Here is a 24,123-nt window from a genome sequence, read left to right as displayed (position 1 = left end):
GGTAATTTAATCCATCGATGGGTGTTTGAACATGAAAGCATTTGTATATGTACTTCTATTCGGTTGCAGCTCCCCGGGTGTGTGTGTGTGTGTGTGTGTGTGTGTGTGTGTGTGACATAAGTCCTATGACTTGGCCAGTGTTACATCATATTGGATGACTCTTGTGCCCTGCAGGAGTACAAAGTGTCCCTATGCATTTGCAAAGCTCTTATTTCAATTAATTTGTCATGCTAGAAATGGAGAGGAACAGTCAAGTTGGAAGCATAAAATCTGTCTGCTATTCTTTTGGTCTGGTTTTAAATCTTGTGTTGGGATTGTTTATGGTAACACTTTACTATTAAAGCTTTCTGAGTGGTAAAAACAACATAAGGCGACTTAAATTCAACATACAACATGGTTTATTTTTCTTTCCACTCCTTTAGTGTCATTCTGAGCACCTTGACAATTACGCCCGCCTCTTTTAACAAACATCTTTTTTTTTCATTTTTTTTTTTTTCATAAAACTTCAGTAAATACCACACAATACACCAGGGTACAGAGGTGAAATATATGAACAGGACATGAAAATACATACTGTATCACATTGAGGTGAACAGACAACAGACACAAGAAATATCAACCCAAAAAGAATAATAGCATTGGAATATAAAATAAAATAAAAATACAATATTAATTATTATTATTATAGAATGCCAAAATAAACTTGATACAAACTTAAAATACTCAAAAGAGAATTTGTCTGTACACTTTTTACATAATGGCCAGTGCCAGGCACCTGTTTGGGAACAATAAACACAGATTGTATAAAATCTGATGAAAAAAATTCAGTGCAGAAGCAGCTTTCAGCTGTGGTAAATTCTACAAAGACAACTAGTGGGACTGGATTTGTGTCTAGGTAACACTTAGTTGTGTGCTGCAGCATTTTACTGTTAACTTTTATATGCAACATTTAATGGGTATGATGATGCAATGGGCTACACGCACCAAAGGAGAAACTCCTCAACCGTTTCTTCTCATGAGGTAGCATGTGAGGCGTCTCTGAAACCTGATCACAGAGGACACGACCATCTTGAGATGGCAATGATATATTTTACACTTTGTACAGTCCGCATATTAACTCTGCCTTGGAAGAGACCACCTTGACATTTCTGAAAGGGCATTTACTCTAATTTGGCCAAATGTCAGGTAGATTGCAACTTTTAAAAAAAGGACTGGTCTGGTCACAGTGACCTTTGGAGAGGGTCGATCCATCAGGCTCCTTTACATTGATACAGTATAGCAATGTACTGGACAAAAGGTGATTTTCACTGGTTAAAGCTGACCTATGAATGACCAAAACACTAATGAAGAGAACATTCTGGTATCTCTCAAATGATACAGTGATATAAATACGATGGACTTAGAAAATATAATGGAAGCATCAGACATGAACATTAGGAATAGACTATACAGGAATTCAAACAGTAAGAAGTAGACAGTGTTCGTAGTCTTTCTCCCACTTTTCTACTCTTAAAGATTGACATTTTTCATAAAATATACTGAAATATGATATGTTTAGTCATGTCACAGTATTATAATAATCCAAGTGCTTCAATAATGCTAAAGTCCAAAGGCAGAGGAGGAGAGAGACAGGCATAAATCTGTTGAGGTTTTTCCTTCGGAAATCAGTAGGGAGAAAAGGACTTGTGTCTTCAACTCCATGAATTGTGGTGAAAACTACTTGGGTTCAGGAACTACCCATCAATTTAGCTAAGCTACGAAACATGGCAGAGATATGTAAAAAATTCAAAGGTGGAGTCAAAGGTTTCTATACAGAGTTTTGTAGGTTTGTTTTGAAAGAGGAAAAAGATCATTGAAAAGAGCTCAATTTCCTCTTTGTAACTTTTTAAAGTTATAGTTAAGTGCTTATGAAAGAGAGTGAGAGAACAGAGCTGCATTAAAAGTCACAGAATCGCTCTTGATAAGAAAACAGACCAAGAACACGAGTTACTTTCTTGTTGTTGTTGTTATGTATAAGCAATAGACTTTCATGCAATTAATTGGTACCATTTTCCTTTTTCTTTCTATAGGATGGTAAAGATGACATTTATCAAGTCCTGTCTTAACTCTATTAAAGGATGTGATGTGCCAGTTTCAGTCACGTTTCTTGTTTCTGCTACCTCGTCCTCCTGAGCTCCTCTTCCCGCTTTCCTTCCATCCCTCTTCCCTCTCTCTGGAAGGAAACTGTTGTGTGCAAAGTTCATCTGCTGTGTCACTCTCCCCTTCCTTGCTTCCACAGCTGCTGCCTTGCTGCTGGTTAACCTGCGCTAACGCCAGGTAGGGGTGCTGAGGCAGAGCGGAATCGGGTGACGTAGCAGCTGTTGTAGCCTGGATGTCTTGGGAGCCACCATTGGATAGTGCTCTATACTTAAGCCTTAGCTTGTGTGGCAGAGCAGTGCCTTTCATTTCACCTTGGTTGTCTCCGTACTGGTAAGAATCACTGATGACCATGGTGGGTGAGGATGCTGACTGGTGGACGGCGTGAAATCCACCAGTATCAGAGGAAGAGGATGAGGGAGATTCATCGTCAGTGGAGGCTTCTTTATCTGAGCTGCGTGGGTCTCCGTCACTGGAGGAGCTGTCCTTGCCTGAGGAGCTGTGCTCTTGGTAGTAGCCATCTGCTCTTGGGCAGCCTTCATACGTTAGCTCTGGTGGCTCCTCGTTCAGAGTGCCGAGGTAGGGATTGGACCCCTGGCATACAAGGGCTTTTCTGGCCTCGTTGAGCAAATCTGGGGCAAAAGAATTTGGGGTGCTGTCTTGAACCTGACTTCTGCATTGTCCTTGAAAACTCAGGTCTTGTTGCTGTATGACAAACCGCCTGCTCTCCCCAGCATCTGCCTTGCCGTTAGTGAATTCATAGTTTGGTGAATCCAAAGACCTCCTGGCCAGCTGCTGTGCCACCTCTGAAAGAGTCTCTAGACCATCAGGTCTTATTGGTAGACTGCATCCTGTTGGAGTAAAATGAGTGATTTGCCCATTCTGTTGTGTTTGGGATGCCACCTGCTGCTCCATGTCCTCAACCCTTTGGCTCTCAACAGGGTAGGAGCTGCTTCCAGAACGAAAGAGGATGACACTTCTTTGGGGCGTGGCAGATGGAGGGGCTGGGTTGTTGGCGCCTTCTTGCTCCATTTCTTGAGGTTGGTGAGTCTCCAGTCGTCCGAGACTTTGATGGCCATTGAACATGCCATTAAGAACACTTGCCTCAAGCCTGTTAATGTCCATTCCAGAGCTCTCGTGTTTGATGTCAAAGTTTATAGGTTCAGGACTGTCCCGTGAAGATCCATCTGACATGTCGGAGAGTGATCCACGGGGGGAGTACTTGGGTAACGTTGTGTGGCGTTCACTCCTGGTCGGCTGCTCAGCCTCTGAGGAATCGGAGTTCATCATGACCTGAGAAGCACTAGAGTATCCACTGCTTGAGTAATATGGATTTCCAGAAGTTGCTCCTGTACCATTAGCTCCATTAGTCGCTGCCTCGGAACCATTGCTGATTTGCTGGGTCTTTTCCATGTAAGAGGCAGAGCTTATGAGTCCAAATCTCAATTTCAATTGCAGGAGCTCCGTCTTCAGCCGCACGTTTTCCTCATTCAGCGCTATTACCCTGTTCTCCAGCACCATATCGTTGAGCCGGCGTTTCTCCCTTGACCTCTTTGCAGCCTCGTTATTCTTGCGTCGTTTTTCCCAGTAGGATGCATCTTTTTTCTCATCCGAGATGAACTCCCGCTTCCGTCGACAGGTGGTGTTGGGTTTTGGTTTTATTAGTCGACCTTGACGAGGAGGGCTGGCAATTTGAGGTGATGGTAAACTCTCACTGTAGTTTGAGAACGTTTCTAATGTGTCCAAGCTGGCACTGTTGTTTTGGGTAGGAAGATTTAGGCTTTCCATTGTGGACCTATTGAGGCCAGTTTGTATAACTGGCACTCAGTGGACATTGAAAATTAATGTTTTAATACTGAAGAGTATGTTTCTGATTAAAACTTCAAAAACACACTTAATTGCCAGTATGTACAATGACGTATGAGGTTCTGTTTTTTCCTCAAAAGAGGAAATTCAATGCTCTTTTCCTCCTACTCTATCCAGTCTTCCTTTCAAGTGTCCAGACTGGTCAAAAAGATAAGAAAAAGATGGAAGGCAACAAAAACAACCGTCATTGGGTAAGTGTGTTCCAAGTTTTTTTTTTGTCCCAGAAAAGGGATAGCCTTCTTTTTTTTGTTGTTTAGCTTGCTTTCAGTACTCTCAGATTTTAGACAATGTAAATTTGTTGATTTGGCAAAACTCCTTGTGACGTGGTAGTATAGGCTGGGATTTCTGTTGGAGAATAAACTTTTTTTCAAGCACCCCCGAAAGATGTCGATCATTCATCAGATCCGTCTCAGCTCAATGTTTTATCCCAGTCTCTGTTGAACAGATCTGTAAAGACAATGAAACAGGATGAGTTTACTGAAATGTGTCCACAAGAATGCACAAAAAAAACTACACCATAAAGTTAAAGGTAACAAGAATTAAAGGAGTAGGGTTAGTTATTATGAATGGTATATTATTCTGAATGTATGAAAGGATGTTCTACTTTATTGCATTGGTGACGTTACCTCTCTTTTGTCTTTTTTTACTTTGTTGCAGTTGTGTGTACTTAGTTTTGAAGTAATTTTAATCCCTTAAATTAGAACATGTGTTTAACTTTAATATGAGGGTGTATGAAGACCTTTTCCTTTCAATTTTCCTTGAAAAGTTTTGATGCTTTGATGATAAATACCATGGACGAATGTCAAATGATGCATTAGCAAAAATGTATTCTCATGTAGTAATTCAGAAACAACCTAGTGTTCCATTTCCAATTTTGGCAGCAACTTAAATGTTCTGCTTTTCCTCTGTCCTATGAGCTCTAGAGAAATGTAGGTCAGTAGAGTAGTGTAGCACAGCGAGTAGGAGATCATGCCACGCTGCAGTACACTTATTGTGTAACATACTGCACTGTCACATAATCAGAGACACCTGACTGACTGCCAGGACTGCAGGGAACTAAAGGTGTGGAATATCCGGAATAACCCTCATTCTCTTTGCATCATTTATTTGTGATCCAAACATCATTTATTGACATTGTAACTAAGAACATTTTGTTTATTAAAAATAAGAACATAATGTACATAACTACCTTTTTAAATGACTTCTTATTGTGCTATTTTTATGATACCGTTTTGTTAAGATTTGTGCTTTATTCTGCAGTAGAGAATGTCTTTTTGTTGCTGTACTTAAACTATTAGGACCTTTGTCCTTGATTTGTTAGCTCATCCGATTTTGTAGCTCATCGTGAGAATCTGAGTTCATGTTACATAACCGCACACAGCTATTGCACCATCACTAAACACAACCTCAATACCCAGCATTCTCATAGTTCGACAGTAAAAAGAGGAAGAGGAACAAAAAAGTACAACACAAACAACCCATTGTTCTTAAAAGCAAACATAGAACTTTGCCTATGCCTGTTTTGTTTAAGCCCGATTGAATGTTCCCTTATCTTCAACCACATGAGTGAGTATTACTTTGTATTTCTAAATTTGTGGGTAACTTTGCCCACTGTGGTTTTTGGGGACTAAGCATCCAGAAAACATGGAAGCACAAAGCATGGTCCATGCATGACCATTTTTTCCGTAGGAACGCAAATGAGAGCACGGGGAGGGCGGTGGACGTTGTGCGCGTGTGTCCCACTGACCTAGAAACCGGCTGCTCCGTAAACACGCTGTGTGCGCGCACTGGATCCAATGCTATGCTGTAAAATAGGTCAGTGGGGCGGCAACGGTGTGTGCGTCCGCGGGTGTGTGTCTGTGAGAGAGTGCGTCTGAGCAAGAGGGGAGGAATTATAGTGGCTACCAAAAATAGTGTGCTTGGGTGAGGGAGGAGTTAAGGATTCTAAATGGGGGATGAGAGAGGAATTTACCAGCACTGCAGAGGTACGGAAAAAAAAAGAGCAAATACGTCAGCATCAGAATATTAGATTAAAGTGGGCTATGATTCACGCCAGTGATGCACTAATACGCATCAAACGCACTAGCATTTTCCTGAAACACATTGAGAAAGGGAGGAAGATTTCAAAATTTGGGATTCTGCTCTTACACCACAAGGCTTCTCTGATACAGTCCAGCTTTTGTAATATGTGAATCAGAGCAGATCAGTTCAGACTGCAGGTTGTGGCTCAATGCCAGATTGTTATCTCAGTTGAGGATCATTTTAGGACATGCTGAGCTAAGTTTAGACACTTGAGTTACTATAAATATAGTATCTGTAAATCTGTAAAATTTATTTTATGGTAGATAAGTAGCTTAGGATAGTAACGGTGATCAAAGAAAAGAACCATCCTAATGATATTTTGACCACATGCATTTGTGTTATTGGTTCCCTCAGCTTGTTTACTTTTCCTCTTCCAAGAATTAAGAGTCTACAGTTGAGGAAAAAGAGCTTAAGGTCCAATTAAACACACAGTTATGCACTGTCCCACATGGATAGTGTTTACAGCTGGAAGCCTCCTTGCATGTGTTCGCCCAGTCACATGCAAGCAGAACTGTTACGCCTCTAGTCTTCCTTCTAACCTAAAGGCCAAGTAGGCCAGTACGACTGTGAGATAGTGTTTTGGCTAGACTCTTAATTACAGGGGTTAATGCTGAAATCACAAGAGCCGTCTATGAAAATCAAGTTCACACCAACTTGTCAGAGACTAGGATACCCCTCAGATTAGTTTATGTTCTGCATGTCTTTTGAATGCTTATTTGGTTTTCAGACTGATGCTCCGTATTGTACGAAGTTTGGGAGCAATGTGAGGCAGTTTCAGATTCCTGGCATTGCTGAATGGGGAGTGGTGGAATTGTTAAGGGGCATAGTGTACTTAGTTTGGGAGTAGGTCAGTTTTTATAAGCCAAGCATGCAATGAGGATTGCATCACAATTTTGTCCCCACGCTATAGACAATTAAATTATTAAACATTTGAATGGTTTAGACATTAGTCTGCTTGTAACTAAACCTGCCTCTCTCTTTCCCAACCAAAAGTTACATCGCTTCACATTGCACAATAAACCACGAGATAGGCACTCACATTACGAGAATTAAATGCACTATCGTGACGCGATTTTTGAATATCTCGCGCCATCAAAGGAAGGTCTTTCTCTGCTCACCACCGAACATCGTGCAACTCAACAACCCTTCACGCGTTATTTTACAACCATATGCGTTGTACGAAACGCTCACTTGCAACTTACTTATTGTAATGCACGGCAATGGTGCCACCGCAATGCACAGACATTAACTGACCCACAGCCACTCATGCTTTTGGATTTCGTAATGATCACCACCTCCCCCACGCCACGACCGTCTCGCCTTGACATTGAATGTGAATATGTATGCAATGCACAATGCGAGATAATCTGTTGCTACCTTACATTCTACAACAGGCAAACATAAACCAACAAATAAACAACCACTGAAATTCTCAGTCAGCGAAGCGTTTGAGAGCCATGCAGACCCTGAGTCGGTTTCCATGTGAACAATAACATGCCCTGACCACGTTGCAAGGTAAGAGCCTAGCCTACAACTGTTTAGCCTGCTACAAGCTCCGTAAAACACAATACATTTAACACATATTATGAAATATTATATGAGAAACGGGCTGCAGTTGAACTTACCTGTGTGAAATGGCGCATTCGTTTAGTTAAACGGAGAAATCCTCTTTTATTCTTTAATAAATCGCACGTCCGCGCCTCTATGTGCCGTTTCTCGTCCCGATTCTGGTCTTTCTTCCTATTATAACTTCAGTCTGGGCTGAAAATGTCCCGCGTGGGTCGTGATCCACTCGCCGGCTTTGTGTCGATTAATATGACTCCCTGAATGTGCTGCTATTCGCCGTCTATCTCTCCCTCCCTCTTCGTCCTTGTGTTATGTCGGAGGCTTTGCTCCAATTTTCCTCTCTTACACACACGTACACACACACACACACACTCTCTCCTCTTGTCGTCCTCGAATGTGTGTTAGTAGGTCAGCGGTTGCATAACACGGAGCTTTGGGTGCCTAGTCACGTTTTTGTTCATCATGACGATACACAAGCCTCCGCTCCTGCCGAAATGACCGAAGAGACCGGGGACGGAGATGGACAAAAAAGCTCTTCTCTGGTTCCTTGTAACGACATTCACCTCATACACCGATCACATTCAGGCTACGGCAGCAGCAGTAGTGTGCAGTTGCTCCAACACGCCTCTGTGTATCAACAGCTTCTGTGGAAGAAGGAGGTTACGAGAATGGTAAACTGTTGCGTAAATATTCACAATTACATAAAAGACAGTTTGGCTCAAGGAAGGCTCATTTGATTACAAATTAAGTGTTAACCAAAGAAACAATCTATATTTGTAATTGAATATCTATCTATCTATCTATCTATCTATCTATCTATCTATCTATCTATCTATCTATCTATCTATCTATCTATCTATCTATCTATCTATCTATCTATCTATCTATCTATCTATCTATCTATCTATCTATCTATCTATCTATCTATCTATCTATCTATCTATCTATCTATCTTTACAGGTAATTCAGCCATTAATAGCCTTCTTCTCAAGGTCATGACCATGCAAGGTGTTTAGAAAAAAAATGTAATGCTGATATTTCTCAACATTTCAGTTTTCAGTGGTTTACTGAATACAATCATGTATTAAAGACTGTTCTAACAAATTATAAGACTATAGACACAACTTTAAGTCTTTTTAGAAAAAAATGATGTTCTCTAAAAGGTTATATCAGACATATTATTATAAATTTCATAATAAAATATTAGAAAATTAAAAAGAGAATCAGGAGGATGTATATTATTAGTGTAAATGTATTATATTATATCTGCATGTTATTATTTACACTGGGTTGCAAATTAGTAAGTGCAGTGTAACAATACATAGGTTGATTTTGACACTTTTTCCATTGTCTCAATCAACCTGAATTCACCCTACATTAATCAGTTGTGGTAACACTTTATTTTGATGGTCCACTTTAGACATTTTACTAACTATAGGTAACTTTGCAACTACATGTCAACTATCAGTCATTAGAGTATTAGTAGACTGGCTGCTTAATATCTGCTAACAATTTATTTTGATGCTCCCTAACAGATATTCTATAAGTAATAACTTTGCAACTACATGTCAACTTAACCCACACCCTAATAACACCTAACTCTAACCTAACAGTCTAATTCTCTAATAAGAGTTGTTGATATTTAGTTGCAGAGTTACTCAGTATGTCTAATGTGGACCATCAATAAATTGTAACCTAAATTGTAAGTAAATAGCAGTTAAATACACATAATATGACATATTGAAATATATACTAAGTTGTAAGTAGTAATGAGCCTAAAATAAATATAAATATATATATCCTGCTGCCAAAGGATTAGTTTGCTTTCAAATGAAAATTATCCCAAGCTTTACTCACCTTCAAGCCATCTTAGGTGTATATGACTTTCTTCCTTTTGATTAACACCATTGGAGATATATTAATAAATATCCTGACGCATCCGAGCTTTATAATGGCAGTGATAGGGATCAATGAGTAGGAGCTGAAGAAAGTGCTTCCATCCACATTCATCTATCATAAATATGTGCTCCACATGGCTCCGGGGGGTTAATAAAGGCCTTCTGAAGTGAAGCGATGCATTTGTGTAAAACAAATGTCCAAATTTAATAAGTTATGAAGTAAAATATGTAGCTTCCACCAGACCGCCTTCCGTATTGAACTTACGAAAGAAAGGGTAAAACTCTCACAGTTCAAAAAGCTTACACTATGACCTACGCCTTCACTATTCAACTTATGGAAACAGCTTAACTGAAGCGGTTCAGTTTTTTTTTTTTTTTTTTTTAGTAAATTGAATACGGAAGGCGGTCTGGCGGAAGCTAGATATTTTACTTCATAACTTGTTCAATATGCTTTTTTTTTTTTTACACAAATGCATCACTTCAGAAGGCCTTTATTAACACCCCGGAGCCGTGTGGAGTACGTTTATGTTGGATGGATATGGATGCACTTTCTTAAGCTCATACTCTTTGATCTCACTCACTGCCATTGTAAAGCTTGGATGCGTCAGTATATTTTAGGGCTGGGCGATGTATCGAATGCTTTTGTCACGCGCATTTCTTCAGTAAAGCCGGTTCCCTGATTACCGCTAAATCGCCATCACCTGCTTTCAAATGGAGCGCCATTTAATAGACAGAGCCGTAGATCACTGATAAGCCACGCAATATCGCGTTCAATATCGATATGTATCGCCGTCGATATTGAACGCGATATTGCGTGGCTTATCAGTGATCTACGGCTCTGTCTATTAAATGGCGCTCCATTTGAAAGCAGGTGATGGCGATTTAGCGGTAATCAGGGAACCGGCTTTACTGAAGAAATGTGCGTGACAAAAGCATTCGATACATCGCCCAGCCCTAGTATATTTATTAATATATCTCTGTTGTGTTCATCAGAAAGAAGGAAGTCATATACAGGATGGCTTGAGGGTGAGTAAAGCTTGGGCTAATTTTCATTTGAAAGTGAACTAATCCTTTAAGTGTTATTTAGTTTTAGTTCCACATTTGATTTTCGGTGCAAAATGCATTTTATTTCTGGCAGGACAGCTTGTTTAAGAAAGTATGTCTTGTACATAGCCTGCCTCTTTCAAAACATGATACAGGCCACGGATACAGTCTCAGAGCAGGAAGGCAAGTTCAAGTTACATTCTTAACATCCTATTCTTGTATGCATTTACAGACATTTGGTTATGTGTGTGTGTGTGTGTTTTTTTCCAAGTCACATATTACACAACATGAATGAGTAAGTTCTTCCTGTTTTACTCAAAGTTCTTTGACCTGAACATATAGGCAACAGTACAGTTCTCAGAAAATGCTAATTATACATAAACAAACGGTTAACGTCCTCTCTCAGAGAACAAGTGTAGGGTATTCCAACTGTTTACTCATTAGATACCTGTTTAAAGGGATAGTTCACCCAAAAATGAAAATTCTGTCATCATTTACTCACCCTCAAGTTGTTCCAAACCTGTATGACTTTTTTTTTCTGTTGAACACAAAAGAAGATATTTGAAAGAATATGGGTAACCAAACAGTTGATGGAACCCATTGACTTCCGTAATATGGGGTGGAAAAAATACTATAGAAGACAATGGAGTCCATCAACTGTTTGGTTACTGACACAAGATATTCCAAAATATCTTCTTTTCATACAGGTTTGGAACAACATGAGGATGAGTAAATGATAACAGAATTTTCAGTTTTGGGTGAACTATCCCTTTAAGTAGTCACCTCAAACATGTCTTTGTGAATGCACTTGACTCAGGTCTATGAAGGTGAAATGTCAATTGTTTTGTATGTGAACCTTAAGAACATTGTGATACAAATCAACTCAACTCTATGTGTATTTTTACAGTAGCACCAATATTTTAAAGCCAGCTGCAACAGTCTTTTAACATGTGACCTCTTGCTCTGTGTAGAACAACCTAGTGAAGTGCTAGGATCAAGAGGGTCGCAGTAGGAGACATGCCAGTTTTAGCCCTCCGCCGCCAGCCCATGCTCTCCCCCCTTCATCTGTTGCGGTGCTGACGGACACTACGCAGACTGGGGGTGTTGGCCTTGAACTTGCCTTTCCCTCCCCCTCTGCATTCTCCCCCATTCACTCACAGCTGCGTCTGCTACAGTTCCCTAGGCAACCGTTATGCTGCCTGCCTAGCAACTGGTTCCCCCCCACCCCCCCCCTCTCTCCTTGCAGATAGAGAGGGGTTGATGAGGGGTGCTGGGAGAGACAAAGAACCCAAAGTGTGTTTATCTAATGTGGATCATGGAACAGGAAGCAGCGTAGGCATCCTCTGTGAAGCTGTATTGTCTACTTGCCGGTCCACTAGTAGATCTGAGATCCAAGGAGAGCAGATGTTAGTAGTTATGAGTGGGGCCAATATTATGAAATCCAGCCTCATTCATAAAAGCAGAACACCTAATAAAAATTACACCTCAGTGTTTCAAATCAAGACCATCTTTATGTTGTTGATGTGCATAATGTTATTTTTGTAGTTGAAGTACAGGTTAAAAACACAAATTCTATTACATCATAGTTACCAGCCAACCAATAAATGTGTAAAAAAAAAAAAAAAAAAAAAGCTTGGTAGTGCCCCCACATGGTAACATTTGATACATGAGGCATGTTAAGTGTTTTATAATTACTTAAACAAATAATTAGGTGTTGATTAAATAATTAAGTGTTGTTAATAATGATTTATACATAATAAAAATTACTGTGTCTGTTAAAAAATCTTTGTTTTTAAAGATAATTTAGCCATTACTAGCCTTGTGCTCAAGGTCATGACCCTGCAAGGTGTTTAATGCATAAAATGTTAGTAAAATATTATGTTTGATACTATATCATATATATATATATATATATATATATATATATATATATATATATATATATAGCAAATTAAATTATTAGCAAATTAAAATTAAAAGCTGGAGGATATGTATTAGAAGTGTAAATATATTATAGCAGTACAGTGCCTATAGAAAGTCATCATACCCTGTGAAAATATTTACCTGTTGTAAGTACTCCCTGGAAAATAATATAAATTAAGTCTACCTTTTTTGAGCTGTATGTACACAGCTTATAATCATCATCATCAAAGTGAAAGTAACATCTTAAAACATTCTGAAGTATTATTAAAAATTAATTAGTGAAATACCTTATTTGGTAAAATGAGCAGCCCCTTCAGCCATGGGTATACTTCGTTTTTTTTACACAGACACTAGTGTACATATGATACACTACGCTAGTATGCGTGCATATGATACGCAGTTTTTCACATGCATATGATACGCACTTTATGGTGTGTAATACACATGAACCCCACACAACTAATCCTTCCCAAAGTGAAATACAAAATTAAATGCATGCCATAAAGTGCGTATCATATGCATGTGAAAAAACGCATATCATATGCATGTTAAAACTCATTTCGGCATATACAGTACAGTCCAAAAGTTTGGAACCACTAAGATTTTTAATGTTTTTAAAAGAAGTTTCGTCTGCTCACCAAGGCTACATTTCTTTAATTAAAAATACAGTAAAAAACAGTAATATTGTGAAATATTATTGCAATTTAAAATAACTGTGTACTATTTAAATATATTTGACAAAGTAATTTATTCCTGTGATGCAAAGCTGAATTTTCAGCATCGTTACTCCAGTCTTCAGTGTCACATGATCCTTCAGAAATCATTCTAATATGCTGATCTGCTGCTCAATAAACATTTATGATTATTTTCAATGTTGAAAACAGTTGTGTACTTTTTTTTTTCAGGATTCCTTGATGAATAGAAAGTTCAAAAGAACAGCATTAATCTGAAATACAAAGCTTCTGTACAGTACCGTTCAAAAGTTTGGGGTCAGTAAGAATTTTTATTTTTATTTTTTTGAAAAGAAATGAAAGAAATGAATACTTTTATTCAGCAAGGATGCATTAAATCAATCAAAAGTGGCAGTAAAGACATTTATAATGTTACAAAAGATTAGATTTCAGATAAACACTGTTCTTTTGAACTTTCTATTCATCAAATAATCCTGAAAAAAAATATTGTACACAAATATTTTGTACAATTGTACACATTAAATGTTTCTTGAGCAGCAGATCAGCATATCAGAATGATTTCTGAAGGATCATGTGACACTGAAGACTGGAGTAATGATGCTGAAAATTCAGATTTGCCATCACAGGAATAAATTACTTTGTGAAATATATTCAAATAGAAAACAGTTATTTTAAATTGTAATAATATTTCACAATATTACTGTTTTTTACTGTATTTTTAATTAAATAAATGTAGCCTTGAGCAGACAAAACTTCTTTTAAAAACATTACAAATCTTAGTGGTTCCAAACTTTTGGACTGTACTGTATATTCCACGAGATTACACACACGAACTATTGATACGCATTCTCATGTGATCGGTATGGCGTACAAGTATGCGCAGTTACAAAAATCAGGCGGTGGTGTGTACAGTACAGGTTTACTCTTCTGATGATGAAATTTGCATTACTCGCACTGTACGCTGACCCTCGCGCAAGCGTAAAAAGTGAACTATACTTTGGGCTTTATACCATTATAAACTTGCTCAACTTCCAGATCAAACACCAGGCTAACTGCCCCACTTGACATCAATTGTAATGATTTTGATTACTTAAGAATAAAACCAGTTTCTTGAAGATTCCACTGTTAGAATGGAAATGCAAAGAATTCACCATGGTTGGGAAAGTGCTTTCAAAAGGCCTCCGGGATAAAGTTGTAGAAAGGCACAAGTTAATAGAAGGCTACAAAAACATTTTGAAGGCTTTAGCTTTCCCTCTGAGTACAGTTTAAAGCATCATTAGGAAGTTGAAAGCATATGCCACCACCAACACATTGCTTATATCAGGCCGAGCCTGACCGAGCCAGGAGGACACTGATCAGAGTAGCTACCAAGAGGCCAAAGACAACTTTGAAGAACTTACAAGGGTTTATGGCTGGGACTGGTCTGTCTGTGCATGTGACAACAATCTCACAAGCTTTACACAAACCAGGCCTGTATGTCAGGGTGGCAAGAAAAAAGCCTTTCCTGAAAAAGTGCCATACCCAGTCTTGTTTGCGCAATGCAAAAACACACCTGGAAGACTCTGGCAAAAGGTGCTATGGTCTGATGAGATCAAAATAGACCTTTTTGGACTGAAATCCAAGCTCTATGTTTGGCGAAGAGCAAACAGCACACCACCCAAAACACACTATGCCTACTGTGAAGCATGGTGGTGGCCGCATTGTGTTTGTGGGGTGTTTCTCTTCAGCGGGTTTGAATGGAAATTGGATGCTGCCAAGTACATCCAAATTCTTTAGCTGAAGATGGGCAGGTCGTCCACCTTCCAACACGAAAATGATCCTAAACATACTGCCAAAAGAACAAAGCAATGGCTTAAGGATAGGAAGATGAATGTCCTTGAGTGGCCAAATCAGAGCCGTGACTTAAATGGACTTCCATTGCCACTCACCACAGAATTTGACTAAACTTGAGCAATTCTGCAAGGAAGAATAGAAAAATATTTCCCAATCTAGATGTGCAAAGCAAGTACAGACATATCCAAAAAGATTAATGGCTGTGATTAAAGCAAAAGTTGGCTCTATGTAGTATTAAATAATATTAAATCAGGGTACTGATGACTTTTCCAAACCTGTTATTCTAGTTTTTCAATTTCCAAATTAATTTTCAGATCTGTTTCAGAACTCTTTTTTTGCTGAAAGGCAAAATTTGTAAATAGATTTATTTTTGGAATGGGTTTTGATTTCAGGTTGTACGACAAATAAAGTAACTATTTTGAAAGGGTATGATGTAAACGTATTATTTTTATTATTATTTCCATTTTATACTTTTCAAATTGACTCTTTGACCCCTTACCTCCATTAACATGGCTGCTTTACACATTAAATTAATGTGTTTATTCATACACAACAGATAAACCAAGCACAGATCAGCCCAAACATTGGCCTGACAACCTCTGAGTTGTACAAAATACAGTGCACAATTTAGGCGAATGAGCCTGTAAACCTTTTGCTTCGATCCACTGCTGCTTGCTTGCTTCTTTTTTGCAATGCTTTGCATGTTTTACGTTGAGCAAAAATGCATTCATGAATCAATAACTTTGTCTCCCGCTGCTTAAAATAGCAACAGAAGTGCTGATGTTGACATTGAACTGTCTCGCAGACACTGGAACTGTGGGAATCTCCAGAGGAAATAAATTCAGGAATTGTTGTTTCTTTCTGCTCTGCTACTCACTCCTTGGTATAAGAACACCATTCCCTGCGTAAACGAATGTTTCTTTTAGCTTTGCATGTTGAAGTCACACCTTACTATAGGGAATCAATGACTTTCACTCTCACATCTTTAAATAGCCGTTTAGATGCTGACGCTGCCATTGAAGCTGTTGCTGTAATCAGCCACTTAGTCTTCAGCACTGTGGGAGCCAAATAGACTGTTGCCCTGTAAAGAGCTGCTTGTGATCAGTCCACTACTGAGAATTTGAGGTTCATGTGCTATTGGCTACCAGAGTTAAATGTTTAAAATGGCAAATAAAAAGTATATTTTACTATACAATTATGTACAGTTTCAAGATGCTTATTAAAAAAATATAAAATTTTAAAATAAGGACAACTGAGGTAGGTTGCTGCAGTCATCAATGCTGGAAGAAGCAACTCAAAATATTATGAACCCAGACTGCATTTGATCAAAAACACAGTAAGGGAGTAATATTGTGGAATACTACCTATTACAATTTTCTATTTGGATATATTTAAAGGTGCCCAAGAATGCTTTTTCACAAGATGTAATATAAGTCTAAGTTGTCTCCTGAATGTGTCTGTGAAGTTTCAGCTCAAAATACCCCATAGATTTTTTTTAATTAATTTTTTTAACTGCCTATTTTGGGGCATCATTAACTATACACAGATTTTTTCAGCGCGCCGCCCCTTTAAATCGCGTGCTCCCAACTATATTACAGCACATTTACAAAGTTCACACAGCTAATATAACCCTCAAATGGATCTTTACAAGATGTTCGTCATGCATGCTGTGTGCATACATCGAATCGTGAGTAAATTATTTATTTTTATGTTTACATTTGATTCTCTATGAGTTTGAGGCTGTGCTCTGTGGCTAACGGCTAATGCTACACTGTTGGAGAGATTTATAAAGAATGACGTTGTGTTTATGAATTATACAGACCGCAAGTGTTTAAAAATGAAAATAGCGACGGCTCTTTTCTCCGTGAATACAGTAAGAAACGATGGTAACTTTAACCTCATTTAACAGTACATTAGCAACATGCTAACGAAACATTTAGATAGACAATTTACAAATATCACTAAAAATATCATGCTATCATGGATCATGTCAGTTATTATTGCTCCATCTGCCATTTTTCGCTGTTGTTCTTGCTTGCTTACCTTGTCTGTGCACAGATCCAGACGTTAATACATCCTTTCCTTGTCTAATGCTCAAACATGGGCTGGCATATATGCAAATATTGGGGGCGTACATATTAATGATCCCGACTGTTGCGTAACAGTCGGTGTTATGTTGAGATCTGCCTGTTTTCCGGAAGTCTTTTAAACAAATGAGATTTACATAAGAAAGAGGAAGCAATGGGGTTTGAAACTCAATGTATGTCTTTTCCATGTACTGAACTCTTGTTATTCAACTATGCCAAGATAAATTCATTTTTTCATTCGAGGGCGCCTTTAAAAATAAATTTATTCCTGTGATGCAAAGCTGAATTTTCAGCATCATTACTCCAGACTTCAGTGTCACATGATACTCCAGAAATTATTTTAATATGCTGATTTGCTGCTCAAGAAATAACATTTCTTATGATTATTAATACTGAAAATGGTTGTGCTGCTTAATATTTTTTGTCAGGATTCTTTGATGAAAAGAAAGTTCAAAAGAACAGCATTTATTTAAAATCTTTTGTAACATTATAAATGTTTTAACTCTCACTTTTTTGACACTATACTGTCACTGTCACGTTTTAAATGGATCCTTGCTGAATAAAAGTATTAATTTCTTTAAAAAAAGAATCTGTAACACACACCTTATTTTAGTGTCCATGTTACATGTTCTTACTGCATAACTACATGCAACTAACCCTTTTTCTTACCCTAACCTTATAGTATGTAAAAATTATAAATTGTATAATTACACTGTATCAAGGAAACCTTAAAATAAAGTGTAATCAAAGACAAAAAACTTTTGAATGGTAGTGCTGACAGTATAATTTGTGTGTGTGTTTAAAATAGCTTCAGGATAGTATTAAATAATAAAAATGCAACGGTCGTGATTACGCTTTGTTCTTATTTTTTGAAATGATAAACATCTTACAGATTCTGGGTATTTCACTTGTTCTGAGCAAAACTATATGCAGTCCTTGAAAAAGGACAGTTCATTCTCTGTTGAGTCTTATAGATTATTAACATGGAGGTAAACACTTGGGGTTGTAAAGAATGTAGGTTTGTAAAATTCAAATATCATAAAAAAGTGTCACTGTGGACTTTACACAGTAAAATCCCCAGAGTTAAATCAACTCTGCTCAGAGTACATATGGTCCCTCTCTAAATAGTGTTAAAGTAACACTGAAGCAGAGTTAAAGTTAATGAGATAATTAAGCAATTAATAAGACTGTGACTGAAGTCAGTTGTAGTTCTTGTGTTTCTCTTTTCTTCAGTGATTCTGCTTGTTAACAGCAGGTGTTCATCACTAATGCACAATCATCACTTAATTAATTGCTTAATTATCTCATCAACTTTAACTCTGCTTTAGTGTTATTTTAACACTATTTAGAGAGGGACCATATGTACTCTGAGCAGAGTTGATTTAACTCTGGAGATTTTGCTGTGTAGTGTGTTCTACCACTTTTCTTTTAATAACAGACCCATGGTTTAAATCAGAGTTGTAACATTTAAATTCCTTTCTTTCTGAGTAAAAAAAAAAACAAAACAAAAAAAGTGTACACTTCATTCATGAAACAAGAATCACTTTTGCCAGATGTGTAAAATTTAGGGCTGTCAAACGATTAATCGTGATTAATCGCATACAAAATAAAAGTTTGAGTTTGTATAATATATGTGAGAGTAATGTGTGTAATTAATATGTATATATATATAAATACACACAAATTAATGTATATATTTAAGAGAAATATGTTATTTATGTACAAAAAATGTATTTATATATAATATAAATTATATAAAAATATAAATAAATACATATACTTGTAAAAATTTCTCAAATATATACATGGATGTGTTTGTATTAATATATACATAATAATTACACACAGTACACCCACACATATATTAGGCAAACTCAAACTTTTATTTTGTATGCGATTAATCGTGATTAATCGTTTGACAGCCCTAGTAAAATTAAATGTAAAAAAGACCAATGCTTTATATCCCAAGTGCATTTAAATGGAAGTAAAACAGAAAAACAGAAATTTATTAGAATAGACACAGAAAAGGTTTCAATTTTATTTCATTGTAAAAGTTTAATGTTGAATGTTAAACAAAGCACAATATGCCACAACCGTATACAAGAGAAAACAGGAGTGCTTTCTTTTCACACTATTTCTCATTTAATCTAGCACGTCATAAACATTACTAGTTGCGCAGACAGGCATGTGAAAATTTCACAAGAATGAAAATACTTTTCCAGTGAAAATCAGCTGGCTTCTCATATTTGTTTGTAAGAATCAGAAAAAGGAGCTTCTTTCTTTAGATAGGTCAGAAGTCATGTGTTACAGATTTGATCTCAGTTCACTGCTGCTTCTGAGAGAGCAGTTTTTTGAGCTCGGCCACTTCTTCAGTCAAAGCGCTAAGCTGGAAGCTGATAGCACTGTGACTTTCTGTACATCTGTGAATTGAAGAGTTATTCTGGTGTGCTGTTGAACAAGCTGATGGCTCTGTGTGTGTCTGTGGCCTCCAGAAACCCTCTGTCCACTCACACTCAGCTGTAGACTGAGACTGTGAAGAGGAGAGATTTTCCACTTCAGCACCTTCAATTCTCGATGGCGTCTTGAAACGCAGTTTATGAGGAAGACCTTTCATATTGTTCTCTTGCCATCCTGAATTGGCATCCACTTCTGCGATACGACCTGGATGGTCGTCACCTCTATAAGGTCCTCTAATATGTTCACCTACAGCATCATCTGAGAGCCCTGGGCTTCCAATGCTTGATCCTCCAGGGATGAAGTGCTCATAGTTTTGCTGTGAGATCGATAACAGGTGTTCATGTCTAGGTTGTGGGTTTGTGTTGGTGCCGTAGCAGGGTACTGCTGGAAACGTTTGGTTATATGAACCATGTGAGCAGATCTGTGCTGGTGAATCTGTGGGATCTTTGATCAAACCGAATCTGAACTTAAGTCCCAGTATCTCAGCTTTCAGGCGTGCGTTGTCCTCAAGAAGAGCCAGAACTTTGTTCTCTACCACCATGTCGCTGATGCGGCGTTTCTCACGCGAGCGCTTGGCAGCTTCGTTGTTCTTTTTGCGCTTTTCCCAATAACCTTCATCTTTGTTCTCGGCAGGGATAGAATCACGTTTGCGACGCAGTGTGATACCGCTGACGGTCTCTGAACTTTCTCGGCGTCTCAGACCTCTGGGGTGGATGAGAAAAGATCCAGCTAGCATGCTGCTGGACACTGTTTCCTCTGTGAAGGATATAGCACCATCCTGACTGACTGGATCAGTTACTCCTTCAGGGTACATCACTCTCTGTTCTGTCAGCGTGACACTTTGGTCCCTCATGCTGTGAGTCAGGGGCTTAATGAATGTGTGAAATCTCAAGACACTCACAGGTCTTGTAATGTTGGTATTCGAGAAACTCTCTTTGTTGCCTTCCTGAAGAACTTTAGCTCCCCCTAGTGGTTGATGGCGGAGATAAAATTGAGGCGTTTACAGGCTCACCTATTACATAACAGTGTAGCAATATGGCAAATTTAAAATAAAGGCATATTGTAATATCTTTAGAAAATATGAACATAAAAACATGGTAATTCATTGGAATTTTATATTCTAATTAACCACCGCTTTTGAAGGTTGTGGCTTAAATATCACTTTTAATTATCAATAAATACAAAAGGAATATTTTTTAAAAACTACAGAAAAATAATATTTAAAAATCTGATATTTTGATTTTTTTTTTTTAATATACAAAGGCATGAGTTAAAAAACTGTATAGCATGACTCAAACAATAGCTATTTAATATTTACATTGATGAATATATTTGACAACTTTTGAAAGAAACACAATGATGTAGCCTATCTAGTCAGGTAAGATTTTAAATTGTAGGCATACTAGTCATGTTAACACAAAATTGTACGCGCTATTGACGAATGTGGTGTTTTCTTAAAAACGCGCCAACTAACGATTAGGATGATTTATTATGCTTTTAATGATTATTTCAAAGTCTGAGGCTTTTTGCAAAGTACTAAATAGTCTGTGGACCATCATTTACGGCCAATCACGAGCTGTCAAAATGACTGCTTACCTTCCAGTAAAACGCTTAATGGTTCTTAAAATCGGAAGATGCACGTAAGAAGAGAAGTGATGTCCTCCTTGTATAACGCAGGGGTCTGTCCTCCTCTGTAAACTGCTGCTCATATCTCTCTTGCTCTGAAGGGTTTATCTCGGGTCGCGACTCTCCAGGTCAGCTGGTCTGAACTCTGCGTCAGACCGAACGACGAACGCAACAGACGCGCGTGAGATGTACCTCAGCGCGGGATTACACACAAACATACTGAACACGAAACATATCTCCGTTTGAAAAGATCTTATCACATTGTTAAGGGCAGCAATACACAAATGTTCAAATCGTGGCAGTGTTTTGAATTGTTTTGACATGGAATATTTGTAACATACAGTATTCTTATTCTATTTATTTATGGTCATGTTGACATAGTGGTGGATCCAAAATGGTCAATATTCATATTCATGCATTTATTCATATTTTATGTTAATCATTTATGGTTTATGATTTATCAATATTATTTTTGATTTCATATATTCATGTACTCCTAATCCATAGCCTATATTAATTCTCATCATATTTTCAAGTATTTACTTTTTATTGTACCCTTGTGGTTATTCTTATTTTATCTTTAAGAGTATGTTTGCTTGCTATATTCAATTGTTCTTTAAAGTGTTCCAATGTGACAGGTCATGTTGACACGTTTGTGGGTAGATATTGGACACCTGCCAAGTAGCCTACTGCAGAAGTGATGTTTTCATATTTTTTCTGCTGACATGTAGTAATGTTAGATTTGCAAAATTCCCTTAAGGGGGTCAAAACAACCCCTATATCTATTTTTGACATCTGACCAGTCTATGACACAATGGATAAATCCATTTGACCTTTTCTCATTAGAACAAACCATAAGTTTGAGTGGGATGTAAATTTCCCTATATGCTTATGGTATAAAATGGAGTGAGTCATTGATAGTTTAGCTTTTCCCTTTGCTTTCCTTTGCTCTTCTGCTGCTTCTCTTCTATCTCTCATTTCAGTCTGCAAATGTCTTAATTTTGTTCTTTCTTTCTGCATATTCTGATCTTCATCTATTAGATACAATACTCTGGATTTTACAATTCTCTAAATTTTGTTATTATCTTTTAATTACTTAAAGGGATAGTTCACCCAAAAATGAAAATTTGATGTTTATCTGCTTACCCCCAGAGCATCCAAGATGTAGGTGACTTTGTTTCTTCAGTAGAACACAAATGATGATTTTTAACTCCAACCGTTGTATAATGTGGGTCAATGGGAACTTCTTTTATAAGAGTAAATAAAACTTGCTTAGACAAATCCAAATGAAACCCTGCGGCTCATGACGACACATTGATGTCCTAAGACACAAAACGATCGGTTTGTGCGAGAAACCGAACAGTATTTATATCATTTTTTACCTCTAATACACCACTATTTCCAACTGCATTCAGCATTCGTTTAGTGAGGTCTGATCGCGCTCTGACAACGGCTGTGATGTCTGACATTAACACCCGCCAACCCGCCAAATGCGGGTAGATTTCAGCTGTGGCGGGTAAAACAGCCACTCCCACTAGCCACTTTGGCGGGTTGAATATAATTTCAGTTTACAGCCAAATGATCGTCGAAGATCGCCGTAGCACAAAATTTCAATCCAATCACACAATTCGTTATTTACGTGCAGTTAGTGAAGGAGGGATAGGCGGAATTGCGCTGAATAACACACAACAGAAGCGCTCTCTCTCTGTCGCGCGCAAGATCAGTTCTCCTCGCGCCTGAATAGTCAAATACACGTGCACACAGATGTCTAAATGTCCATCGTGTGGAGTACCTCGCGTGAATACAGTCGGTTATGGCTTAAGTGGACGTAAACAGGTGGGTAATAACTGAATATGCGTCAGTTACGTCCATGCATTCAGCAGCCCAATTAAATAGGCCTACCTGTCTGTTAATATTAAACAACAAAATATGTTAATTAAATGTAGACTATATGTTAAATAAACCTACTGTATCTGAAAAAAGATTATTTTTAATTTACTATTGTTTTTGTAATTTGCTTCTTTGTTCTTTTATATAGCCTAACACAAATAACTTATCTCATATTTGCCCATGCTCATATTGTCCACCTCTTGCCCACCTGTACATACCAGCTGATATACAATGTAGTCTTGATTTCGGTGGTCAATCTGCATTTAAAAGTTTGAAAGGGTTTTAAATCTTCTAAATCAAGTAAAATGACTCAAAATAAAGTAATTTAAGCATAACAAAGTCAACTTTAATCATATAAAATGTAATTTACCAACATCAAAATTTTGGCCAGTTAAAATGCTGAGTGGCTAGTAACTTTGAAAAACAACTAGCCACAGTGGCTGGTGAACAAAAAAGTTAATGTCAAGCCCTGCTCGCGCATATACTTCAATGAGTGCTAGACATCACTTCCGCTGTCAGAAAAAAAATCAGATCTCAGAAAAAGGAATATTCCAGGTTCAACACTTTAGTTTACACTTTCAGTTGAATGGGACCAATTTTGGAGGATTTAAAATATGATGCTTATATTGTAATGTCTTTCATTAATACTTCTGTTAAAACATATATATTGCACTGTAAAGTTGTTATTATTTGCATTTTTTTAGGCCTCATTGTCTTCCATTATAATTGCCTCAGTGTAACTGTTTTTTTTAGTTGAAAGAAAGTTGAAATTCCTTATATTCCTAATCTGATATTCCTAAATTCCTGATCTACATTAGCGCTGTTGATTTAAATTAACTTGCGCTAAACCTGGAATATTCCTTTAACTAAAAGCTTGTAGCCGATCTTGAATTCTGAACCATTTTTGTCAGTCCCAGATCTATTTCACAGAGCAAGTCAACATTTTTGGTCCTCTACAGAAGGTTGTATATGTGCTGCTGGAATATCTGGAAAAACCCTAACCTGCATTCTTAACTTTGCTGC

At 37.7% G+C, this 24,123-nt stretch overlaps 2 protein-coding genes and 1 long non-coding RNA gene across 4 annotated transcripts; 1 reads left to right on the top strand and 2 right to left on the bottom strand.

Moving 5' to 3' along the window:
* Positions 1-375: 375 nt before the first annotated feature.
* nfil3-5 (nuclear factor, interleukin 3 regulated, member 5) lies at positions 376-8,261 on the bottom strand. Its single transcript, XM_048200377.1, has 2 exons — positions 7,710-8,261; positions 376-4,449 (listed from the first exon to the last, which is right to left on the bottom strand). Exon 2 carries the CDS (start codon positions 3,922-3,924, stop codon positions 2,134-2,136), a length of 1,791 nt encoding a protein of 596 aa, XP_048056334.1. The 5' UTR covers positions 3,925-4,449; positions 7,710-8,261; the 3' UTR covers positions 376-2,133.
* Positions 8,187-12,375, top strand: LOC125274195. Its single transcript, XR_007186196.1, has 2 exons — positions 8,187-8,321; positions 11,564-12,375. It is a non-coding gene; the product is annotated as an uncharacterized LOC125274195 (long non-coding RNA).
* Positions 12,376-19,156: 6,781 nt separating this feature from the next.
* On the bottom strand, positions 19,157-21,557 carry nfil3-3 (nuclear factor, interleukin 3 regulated, member 3). Of its 2 annotated transcripts, none has more exons than XM_048200383.1 (2): positions 21,181-21,557; positions 19,157-20,596 (listed from the first exon to the last, which is right to left on the bottom strand). In XM_048200383.1, exon 2 carries the CDS (start codon positions 20,435-20,437, stop codon positions 19,451-19,453), a length of 987 nt encoding a protein of 328 aa, XP_048056340.1. In that variant the 5' UTR covers positions 20,438-20,596; positions 21,181-21,557; the 3' UTR covers positions 19,157-19,450. The 2 variants fall into 2 exon arrangements, with proteins under 2 accessions (XP_048056340.1, XP_048056339.1); XM_048200382.1 differs by having other exon boundaries at positions 19,157-20,550.
* Positions 21,558-24,123: the final 2,566 nt, after the last annotated feature.

The sequence above is a fragment of the Megalobrama amblycephala genome, linkage group LG8 (assembly GCF_018812025.1).
Source record: "Megalobrama amblycephala isolate DHTTF-2021 linkage group LG8, ASM1881202v1, whole genome shotgun sequence".
Taxonomy (NCBI): domain Eukaryota; kingdom Metazoa; phylum Chordata; class Actinopteri; order Cypriniformes; family Xenocyprididae; genus Megalobrama; species Megalobrama amblycephala.
This window is presented reverse-complemented; position numbering and strand designations above follow the sequence as displayed.